This window comes from Salvelinus sp. IW2-2015, unplaced genomic scaffold, assembly GCF_002910315.2.
Source record: "Salvelinus sp. IW2-2015 unplaced genomic scaffold, ASM291031v2 Un_scaffold1467, whole genome shotgun sequence".
Taxonomy (NCBI): domain Eukaryota; kingdom Metazoa; phylum Chordata; class Actinopteri; order Salmoniformes; family Salmonidae; genus Salvelinus; species Salvelinus sp. IW2-2015.
In genome coordinates this window covers 13,612-25,167 of record NW_019942926.1, presented here as the reverse complement: position 1 = coordinate 25,167, position 11,556 = coordinate 13,612, and the positions used below count along the sequence as shown (strand labels likewise).

The window sequence follows — 11,556 nt, the reverse complement described above, 5'->3', positions numbered from 1 at the left end:
TAGTTCCGTTCAGGTGCTTGCGAGACTTGGACTCATATACTGTGTGTGTGTGTGGTGTGTGTGTGGTTGTGTGTGTGTGTGGGTGGTTGGTGTGTGTGTGAAAATCACCTTCTCCCTGAATCTTGTTCATAGCAGTGGCAGTAGAGTCTCCGTTGATGACGTCTAGGAAGAAGTCGGCTGGGTTGTTGTGGGCCTCGCAGGCGTAACCTAGGATACAACAACACATGCGAACATTAGTCTCCCCTATATCAATCTCTATTCTGCTCTGTCCCGTTCAAGACTTTACATCAATCTAACTTCCTTTATCTCTTAAACAACACAACAACGGTATCTCCTTATACTTTGTGTGTAGTATTGACATTGAAGGTTACCTATGTCGGCGAAATAGTCCAGTGCATTCTGGGCCGGCCCATGGTACACCTGTTTGCCGCTAACTAGCAGGGTCAGGAGTCGAACAGCCGGTAGATGGAGTAACGCGGTGTGGATGGACATGATGATGGTGCGTCCCTGATTGGCCATTCTAAAAGGAGATATAAACAATGAAAAAAGGGCTGGAGGTCTACATTTAACAGGGTAGCCAATAAGAAAGGTAGGACATTTAGAGGACAAATGTGGTGCAAATTAAACAGGGGAGGAATAAGAAAAGCATCAAATATGAAACGTGGGATACCTACCACTAACCCCACCGATTATGAATCAATCGAAATTAAATGAAATGGCTTTCCTTCTTGGAATAGTAGTGCTATACCTTTTGAGCAGCAGCAGGACAGAGTTAGTGGTGCTAGCGTCCAGGCCCATTACAAGTAACAGTTTAGAGCTACAGATACCTTTTTAGCAGCAGCAGGACAGAGTTAGCGGTGCTAGCGTCCAGGCCCGTGGTGGGTTCATCCAAGAAGAGAACCGAGGGTCATGATGAGCTCCATGCCGATGTTGGTCCTCTTCCTCTCCCCTCCAGAGATCCCCCGGATCATCTCGTACCAACCTGGGGAGGAACACAATCACATCACATGATAGCCCTTGGACATCTATCATATGCTGTATGGTACCACAGCCTTGTATGACATGATAGCCCTCATATGGCCTGAAACCTTCATAATTACATTGGAAGACATTGGTGAGAAGGAAGCAATTTTACTGCCATCTACAATGGGTAAACAAAACATTAAGAACGCCTGCTCTTTCCATGACATAGACTAACCAGTGAATCCAGGTGAAAGCTATGATCCCTTATTGATGTCACTTGTTAAATCTACTTCAATCAGTGTAGATGAAGGGGAGGAGACAGGTTAAAGAAGGATTTCTAGGCCTTGTATCTCACTGATCATCCCAAAAGCCAACACCTCATTTGGCCGACTGTCCTTCCAGTTATCTGCTGCCTGTGACTGGAACGAATTGCAAAAATTGCTGAAGTTGGAGGCTTTTATTTCCCTCACCAACTTTAAACATCTGCTATCTGAGCAGCTAACCGATCGCTGCAGCTGTACATAGTCCATCTGTAAACAACCCACCCAATTTACCTACCTCATCCCCTTACTGTTTTTATTTATTTATTTTTCTGCTCTTTTGCACACCAGAATCTCTACTTGCTCATGATCATCTGATGATTCATCACGCCAGTGTTAATCTGCTAATTGTAATTATTTGCTCCTATGGCCTATTTATTGCCTACCTCATGCCTTTTGCACACAATGTACATAGACTAATTTTGTTTTTTTCCTACTGTGTTATTGACTTGTTTATTGTTTACTCCATGTGTAACTCTGTGTTGTTGTCTGTTCACACTGCTATGCTTTATCTTGGCCAGGTCGCAGTTGTAAATGAGAACTTGTTCTCAACTAGCCTACCTGGTTAAATAAAGGTGAAATAAAAAAATACAATTAAAAAGATGCCTTTGAACGGGGTATGGTAGTAGGTGCCAGGCGCACCAGTTTGAGTTGTCAAGAACTGCAACCCTGCTGGGTTTTTCCACGCTCAACAGTTTCCCGGGTGTATCAAGAATGGTCCACCACCCAAAGGACATCCAGCCAACTTGACACAACTGTGGGAAGCATTGGAGTCAACATGGGCCAGAATCCCTGTGTGTGGGGGGTGCAACTCAATATTAGGAAGGTGTTTGGTATACTCAGTGTATATAGTGGAAGGAAATACTGTGGACGGTTTGATCATTAAGATCCTATTAAACTGCATTTAGTCCTACTCAAACTCAAATTCCTAATTCTATTGGTCTCATAGGCTCATAATACTATCATGAATTCAGTCCTGAACAGTCYTCTCAACATTTCCATTCTATGTTACAACGTACCTTTGCGTRAGCCACCTTGGTCAGGCCRAGCTCGGTGATGAGGTCGTTGACCCTGGCCTCCTTCTCTTTCTGGGGCACGGAGCGGGGCAGACGCAGCGCWGCAGAGAATCGCAGGTTCTCCCTCACCGTCAGAGTCCCCATRACCACGTCGTCCTGGTGAGGTCACAGAGACAAAGGTCAGAGGTCACTGACTGGGGTAATATGGRCAGGAGCTTGAAAAAGTACTGTAGCTACACTGTTTTTTCCTGCTGTTGGACCCTAGAGTTMTGTTGTCTCCTTTGAATATGKTCTTCTAACTGTACCATGGTCTACGACAATATGTRGCGATAAGGTTTACAACAGGTAGCCAATAGACTTACCTGGACAACATAGCCGGAGAGGCACTTGAAGTTGGGTGGTTGTGGCGCCCCGTCGATCAGCACCTCCCCTGAGAGACCAGAGGGGTCCTTCCTGGCTGCTAGAACGTCCAGGAACCTAACCATAACGTTAGATCAATAATCACTATGGCAACCTGTGGGACCTTTTTTTTGTAACAAGCAATGTATTGCCTTCAAGATAACCGTTGTCGTCAAACAATACTCACGAGGACTTTCCACTTCCAGTGGGTCCTAGAATAGCATTTAGACCCGGTCTCATGATGCCACTGCGAAACGACAACGCACAAGATATTTTTAAGATGCACTGAAACATTCCACATATTTACCATAATAACATGTAATCAACACACATTGTGTTACATCATGTTTTATACCAATGAGAAGTGTAGCTGTATTCTAAGATGAAAAGATTAAAAAATAATAAGAGTATAGGCCTACAGTCAGTTGGCAAATCAGTAAATGGATTTGGATATGTGTAGCACACAACTGAGTCATTCATAAGCATTTCAAACTGTTGGACTAAGTTGGTCAAATCAAAGCTAGATGAACCTAACATTGAATCAATACCAATAAAAACAGTCTGCACTCTAGATTGTGGCTATGAAAAGAAATAAGTTGATTTCATCTCAGAGGAACTTTTTTGCTCATAAACCACTTTCAGAACTGTGAAAAGCTGATTAAGAACCAAGAATTATAGGACAGAACTTTTATCATCAAACAAAATGCTAGATTTATAGCACCTTATGACATGCTTACGACAGGTTTATAGCACCCATTCAAGTCATGGGCAAAGCATTTTTGTAATCTACTTTCTATACGCGACAATGTTACGCAAATGTCTTATCAAACCATTACATACGGCGGCAAAAGTTATCACGCCAGTCCAGCAAGTTTATCAAGTGTCAAGGGGCGTGTGGTTTTAATGTGTAAAAATTGTCTCTAATAGCATAGTCATACACACGGAAGAATCACAAGAGTGACAGAATGAAAAGGAGGTTTGGTTCTCCAATTACCCGATTCAACAGCACAAAGAATACGGTGCTCCAAAGACCCTCCAACAATCTGAGAATTATTTTTATCTATACACATTGTATAATGGTCCAAAACAAGAATACATCATCAAATATTGTGATTCCACAAAGAACATTTGCACAATTGGTATAAAAAAAGTATCTGTCATATAAAAACAGAATTAAAAGCTGAATTATAAAGGCTTGTAGTGTAGAATCACGTGACAGCATTTAATGGTTCCTTGGCAGCCTGCTCCACAGTGCATCAAAGAGATTACACGCAAGAAACCATGCTTAATATCATATAATTAACACTAGGGGAAGCGGACCAAAAACTTGTGTGAAATTACGCATTCCTCCCTGGGAAATGTCCAGTACATTTAATGCCATCAGAAAAAAAAGACATTTGAATTTTCCGCTGGCACTATTGTTCATTTGTGGTCTGAGTATGCTACCCTATCTCAAATGGAGAAGGCTTTATGTTTTTTCAACTTGTGTTAATGATCTCTCTCCTCTTTTGGTTTCACTTCATTTTCACGCTCTTCTGACACAACACACAACACACCTAAAACCTCTTCATGAGCAGTGGAGAGACAGCAAACTTAATTCCTATAATTGAGTTAATCCATCAATGACACTCACAAGCATTCCTAATGTTGTTAACACTCCCTTAATTCACTAGTAAAGGGGCAGTGGTGGAAAAATTACCAATTGTCATACTTGAGTAAGTAAATATACCTTAGTAGAAAATGACTCACCCAGTAAAATATTACTTGAGTAAAAGTCTAAAGAGCATTTGATTTTAAATTATACTTAAGTATCGAAAGTAAATGTAATTGCTAAAATGTTACGTAAGTATCAAAAGTATAAATCATTTAAAAGTCCTTATATTAAGCAAACCAGACGGCACAATTTTCTAATTTGTGTGTTGTTGACGGACAGCAGGGGCACACTCCAACACTCAGACATAATTTACAAACAAAGCATCTATGTTAAGTGAGTCCACCAGAATCAGAGGCAGTAGGGATGACCAGGGATGCTCTCTTGATAGTGTGTTGAATTAGACCATTTTCTTGTCAAAATATAACGGTACTTTTGGGTGTCAGGAAATGTATGGAGTAAAAGTACATTATTTTATTTAGGAATATAGTGAAGTAAAGTTGGCAAAAATAATGTAAAGTAAAGACACCCCAAAAATTACTTAAGTAGTACTTTAGTATTTTTCTTAGTACTTACACCACTGTAAAGGGGTGTGGTGGTGGGCGGAATACACTGAGGCTGTACCAAGAAAGACATAAGCAAACGAGCTCAACACAGAGCGAGAAAGAGGTGAATCTGCCAATAAATCCACATCGAATTAGCTTCATAATCACCAATGTAATTGGGTGTCAAAGTGTATATTAACTTCAGGTCCACTAGCATTTCGGGTGTCTGTGTGTGTTAATGTAGCTAGTTATTGAGTATTTTTACACGCACAGTAATAATTTGAAATTAAACTGATTAATACTTCGCTTATCTTAATCGGCGTACGGTCAAAATCGAAGTAAGCATATGCCAATAAAAAAAAATGGTTTTCTGAGCAATCTTTTGAATATTAGGACATGTAAACACCTTAATCTGCGTTCCAGCGGTGTATTTGATCTGTGCATGTGCCAGCACCAGCCGAGCGAGCCTCCCTCTTTAGCGTGAGTGAAGTGAGTTTGGAACAACTGAATGTATGAGTCTTAGAAGTAGTTTTCACATACAAACTTTATATTTTCCCAACTCAGAATCAAATAGTGCTTCCAATTATTATTTTTTGCCGGATTTTCTGCATTTAACAGAGTGCCATCAGGTAGCCTGACTTCAGATGTGTCCATGTAAACAGGATTTTTAGGGAAATCGTTATTTTTTGCAAAGCATGTAAACATTTTCATCAAACTATTATATTAATCTGACTATCCACAATAATCACCTATTTGTGTGCATTTAACCTTACTCATTGTATGTGCATTTAGCAGACGCTTTTATCCAAGGGGACTTATAGTCATGTGTGCATACATTTTTCATATGGGTGGCTCCAGCGGGAATCAAACCTTTATCCTTGGCGTTGCAAGCTCCATGCTCTACCAACTGAGCCACACAAGACTGTGTGTGTGTGTGTGTGTGTGTGTGTGTGTTGTGTGTGTGTGTGTGTGTGTGTGTGTGTGTGTGTGTGTGTGTGTGTGTGTTGTGTGTGTGTGTTTGTGTGTGTGTGTGTGTGTTGTGTGTTGTGTGTATGCATGTGATCGAACTCACTTTAATCATCCATAGTCAATTAGTATCATTAAAAGCTTGTGGCGTTTGGGCATGTTTCAAGGTGGAAGCCTGTGTGTAGAATACATGAGAGTGTGTGTGCATCTTTGAAAGTGTGTGTTTGTCTGCTTGTGTCTGTGTGTACATGAGACCAAAGGATCCACTAACTCCACTCACTTGAGGTCCACCAGTATCTCCCTGGCAGTGTTCTTCCTCTTGCAGAGCGGTCCAGTCTTCAGCTTCACCTTGTACWGGATYCTGTGGAAGCTGACCGTGGAGCCCCGGGGCTGCAGCTTGTTCAGCTCCACCATGGTGCTGCTGGTTATGACCTTGGTCCTYGGCGTCCCGTTAGTGGATGTGACGCCTTCAGTCATGGCGACGCTGATGTGATTGGCTCGATCGGTCATTATCTGCAGGGGTGAGACCTGTGGGGATTGGTCAAGGGATAGGAGTGAAATTGATACACTATTTTCCTTGTGTAGTGCACTACTCAAATCAAATGTTATAGATTGCATGCACATACTTTGCAGATGTTATCACAGGTGCAGCGAAATGCTTGTATTTCTAGCTCAGACAGTGCAGTAATACCTAACAATACACACAAATCCCTCAAAATAAAAATATTAAGAAATATCATGACGAGCAAGTCAGAGTCCGGAATATAAATATATATATATGTATATGATAGTGTATATAAACATGATGGACAGTATATGAATAGAAAAGGTGTGTACAGCAGTAATTATATAGGATGAGCCTTGACTAGAWTACAGCATATACATATGAAGTGGGTAAAACAGTATGTAAACATTATTAAAGTGACCAGTGTTCAATGACTATGTACATAGGGCAGCAGTCTCTAAGGTGTGGGGTTGAGTACCGGGTGGTAGTCGGCCAGTAACAATGACTTGAGTTCAGGGCAGGGTACTGAACGGAGGCCGGCTAGTGGTGACTATTTAATAGTCGGATGGCATGGAGATAGAAGCTGTTTTTCAGTCTCTTGGTCCCAGCTTTGATGCACCTGTACTGTCTCCACTTTCTAGATGGTAGCGGGTGAACAGGTTGTGGCTCGGGTGGCTGAGGTCCTTTATGATCTTCTTGGCCTTCCTGTGACACCGGGCGCTGTAGATGTCTTGTAGGGCAGGCAGTGTAGAYAGCCCTGCGGACGGTGCAATTGCTGAACCAGGAGGWGATACAGCCTGACAGGATACTCTCAATGGTGCATCTGTAGAAGTTTGTGAGGGTCTTAAGATCCAAGCTGTTGGGTCTTAGGGGCTGTTGCGCCTTCTTRACCACACTCTCTGTGTGGATGAACCATTTCAGGTTGTCAGTGATGTGCACGCCGAGGAACTTGATGCTTTCCACCCTCTCCACTGCCGCCCTGTCGGGTGGATGGGGGCGTGCTCTCTCTGCTGTCTCCTGAAGTCCACGATCAGCTCCTTCGTTTTGTTGACGTTGAGGGAGGGGTTATTTCCCTGGCACCACTCCCCTCACCTCCTCCCTGTAGGTTGTCTCATCGTTGTTGGTAAATCAYGCACACCACTATTGRGGCATCTGCAAACTTGATGATTGAGTTACTTCTGACCAAAGTAATTCTGGTCAAAAGAAGTGCACTACTGTATGGAGAATAAATAGGGTGTCACTTAWTTTGAGATTTAGAGTGGATAAATAGAAGGACTTTTAATATGTTTTATTGATGCCTTTAGGACATACTTTGGTGTATGAATCTGAGAGCTTCAAGTAAGGGAGGGATATASTGTAGAGACAAACTTCAGACTTTTAGGAAGAGTGATACACATMTATCATTACGCAATACATTTATATGTGGAGAAGTGGAAACATTGGGCACATTGTCTGCATATCTGAGCACATTTAATTAGGATCAGTCTAAATGAATGTCATGCGACCTTTGTGGTGGACTGCTACATAGAGAGAAAGAAGCTCGAGAGACGGAGAGAGAAGCTTGAGAGAGAGAAGCGCTCCAGAGAAGCKATAGAGAAAAGCTAGAGTGAGGAGAGACACCCAATCGCTTTCAAATGCAGTTAMAAATACATTATACCACTCTAAATACCTCTGCTCTGGGATACGCTTGTTGAAGACAAATTAAACCAAATAATTTAATTATTTATCCCTATAAGGAATGTTTAGACACTGGAAAACATATACTCGTCCAATGAGCAGACCTGCGTTGAAATTTAGTTAGTTGGACCACTTTCCACATGTACATTCATTGTGCTTACTTGTTGTACACCCCTCTCTTAGCATAATTGCTACAAATGTATATCATAGCCTAGGCTATTTGAAAATTATATATTCATGTTTTACCATGATGAAGATAGCCATGCACATTTATAAGCTAAGCCTTTTTTATTGACTTTTCTGTTATAACAAGATTAATCAGGAACAGGACAGATAATGTATGAGAAATCCAGACACATTTGTCCCGTGAGACGAATAATCGTGGCCTTCTTGGAAATATGATTTCTGAATGGTTTGAATGGGTGACCCTAATGTGTTCGACTGGGAATGCAATGCATGATGACTAAGTAACGTTAGGTTGTTTCTGCGTGAAAAAAAGTATGTAGCCTTCATTTCATAGACGTAAATAAAACAACAATTTAATTGTACAAAAATGCTAAAATAAACTCAAATGTTTTCTTTTACCAAACACGCATGCACTGGAGTGCGGTCATTTACAAAAACGTGAACAAAATTGAATCATCGTCTGGAACTAAAAGATAATCGGCGCCCGCTATTTTTATATAATACTGCATGTAGAAGCAGGATGTACTAAAGAATTCACGAGGAGGATCACGTCACCGTTATGCATGGCATTTAGCCTCCAAATTATGTAGCAATTTAGCCTAAAATAAATATATCCAATCTGAAAATATTATGCAAACGGATACATACCCGCCTGTAAACTTTGAAATTTCTACAGTCCTCTCCGGTCTTGTACCAGAAAAGACCGAACCAAGCCACGCGTGTGACCAACGARCCGCTTTGGCCAATGAATTTATACTACCGGTGTTGAATAAAAGAAGCGGCTATGGRGAAATCTCAATACATACTCTCCGCGTCATCTCTCCTTGGCCTCCTTCTCAAAACCCATTGGAGGAGAAGGTCAGAGGGGCGGGACCTCTGGCTTTCTCATCCAATGGGTTTTGAGAAGGAGGCGAGGAGAGAGGACGCGAGGATATATATGAGATCTTTCCTATGACAGTATGGGCGCCTCCCAAACCGAGCCATGCCGTTAAATTGTGCAAAGCGTGTGCATGAATGGTTCAACCAGGACATTGGCAAATAAGCATTTCTTAATTATTGCCACATTTTCAAAAGTACCCCATTCTCTTTCAATCGCTCTCACTCGTATCTAGAGCACAACCCCAATGATTGAGATCATCTCTAAACTGATATTTCAGGACTATGAATTACACTTAATTAAAGTGGATTTCAATAGAAAATTAAATAAATTGAAAGGACTGTATAAAAATGACTATATTTATACTGTTTGTCACACTGTGTATTCACATAGGCCTACTGTATTCTTCGCATAGCTCATTGTAATATATCTCGGGCTATTGCTTTACATTGATTGCATTTTGTTACACTGTTTATTATTTATACATTGGATTCTCGACATAGCTCACTGTATCTACTGCGTCCGAGGTGACACCACAGGTCCCAAAGTAGCGTGGCAAAAATATAATACAATTCTGAGGCCCGTAGTTTTACCTAATCTGGTAACCTAATCAGGTAAAACTCCGGACCTTAAATGGTATGACGTAATTAATCTGTTGTAAAAAGGTTTCATATGGGCTATGATGGGACCAGAGTTTTTCTAATCATGTCAAATGTTTTTTTTAAACTCCTGGAAAAACTCCTGGCCTTGATGAGGATGAAAACCCTGTCAAACTACAGCAACCTTGTATTTGTTCATATTAATTATACATGAATTACGTTTTAAAGGACTAGGGGGGTTTCCTCGACACAGACACAGAGAAAGCAACATGATTGGACAATAAAACTCACATGGCTGAGCTTGCTTTATGCAGGTTTGCATCGTGTAGTACTGCCCAATGGTAGGCCTAATTAAAAATGTATTCACAGTCTATAGACTATGCAGCTGCTGTTGTTAGTAGCCCAGTCTAGAGTTGATCAGACTGAAAAATAGTATCGTTTCCATGCAATACATCATGTCAGATCGCTAATGTTTAGCTATTTAGACTGCTACATGTATGTAACAGTTTTTGTTTGTGTCGGCATTTATGTAACAGTTTTTGCTTGTGTAGGGGGAGTGATGTGTTATCAAGCTTGCTAAATACCAGATGAAAGTAGAGAGCGCGCCTTGAGCTATCGCGCGCCCTGCGATTTTCGTGAATCAAGACACGCAAAGCGCTGCAGCAGCACTCAGATATGAAGGACATAAACATTGTGTGCGAGTTGACAAATCGTTTTAATGCTAAGCGTCGATATATTTTATTAAACTAAATAATTTGCTTCTACACTTGATTAAAAAGTGCTGTGGCAAATACAGCCTCCTCCTCGCCACAAGTTTTCCTGTGGCCCTGACTGCTGTAGGTCTCTACATATCATTCATTCTAACTATTCTAAATATTTTTGGTGTATATAGGCATAGATTGCATTTGGATTACTGATACAGTGTTATTTGGGTTGTCAACTGGATTCGTTCTGACGTTCGTGATTTCTTGTTTTTGATTATTATTTATGTAGACCTACTTGTTAGACATTTTTGCTGCACTGTTAGGCGCGATAGTAACTGCTGCTGGGAAGCAATCACTTCAAAACATTTCAGTAATCACACACATACTAATTTATATCTTTCATAAAGACAAAACAACATATTCCTATTCTACACTTCCTAAACAAACACATCCAGAGTATCACATTACCAATATACGTAAGATATGTCTGGAACGCAGTCCCTCACAGTCAACACCATAAACTAGTAATGGCAAAGGCCCAACTATGTTGACTCAGTGTAACACCTCATACAATGCTCAGGAATGACCACAGCTGTCTCTTTAGAGAAGAGGAATGGTGACGGATGACAATTCATGCTAATACACATTGAGGAAACAAGCAGAGAGCTGGAGTCACCAGTTTGTCGGCATTATGACAACTCTCTCACAACATCACGTATCTCAGTAGCCAAGACAAGGAGGGACCCAGGGTGCATATTTGTACCCGTGGTGTGTGTGTTTGTGACTTATTTCTGGTTTGCTTTTTATGTGGTTGTGTAAACATGGGCTTWGCTGATAAGAGAAAAGGGAGGGTAAGGTAAGGTATAAGAAAGTAAATACTTCCCAGTTACAGTCGGAAATCATCAATCAATTCATAACCAGTTTCATAACGCCAGATTATGACAATTATGAAACAGTCCATCAGCATTTCATAACATTTTGAAAAAGGACAAATAAATACAAAAATCAGTTTCCCCATCAAATTGTTGTTGATATTTKAATTCAGAACAAYTMCATAAAGTAAAAATATATACATTTTACTAGAGACTATGACGATGGTATCAAAATCTAATCAAATCAAAGTTTATTGGATACAGGTGTACAGTAGT

At 40.8% G+C, this 11,556-nt stretch overlaps 2 protein-coding genes across 2 annotated transcripts in view; both read right to left on the bottom strand.

Annotated features, from left to right (window-relative positions):
* LOC139024403 (broad substrate specificity ATP-binding cassette transporter ABCG2-like) overlaps positions 1-971 on the bottom strand; it is a 2,530-nt gene extending 1,559 nt beyond the window's left edge. The window contains 6 exon segments of the mRNA XM_070439184.1: positions 109-207; positions 372-449; positions 452-480; positions 482-520; positions 828-908; positions 910-971. Coding sequence (XP_070295285.1) covers positions 109-207; positions 372-449; positions 452-480; positions 482-520; positions 828-908; positions 910-971 — 388 coding nt within the window.
* The window catches only part of LOC112070951 (broad substrate specificity ATP-binding cassette transporter ABCG2), an 18,515-nt gene extending 9,513 nt beyond the window's left edge, over positions 1-9,002 (bottom strand). Inside the window, 5 exon segments of the mRNA XM_024138408.2 lie at positions 2,303-2,455; positions 2,662-2,776; positions 2,886-2,945; positions 6,141-6,388; positions 8,877-9,002. Of these exon segments, the coding sequence (XP_023994176.1) occupies positions 2,303-2,455; positions 2,662-2,776; positions 2,886-2,945; positions 6,141-6,370 (558 nt within the window). The 5' untranslated portion in view covers positions 6,371-6,388; positions 8,877-9,002.
* Positions 9,003-11,556: the final 2,554 nt, after the last annotated feature.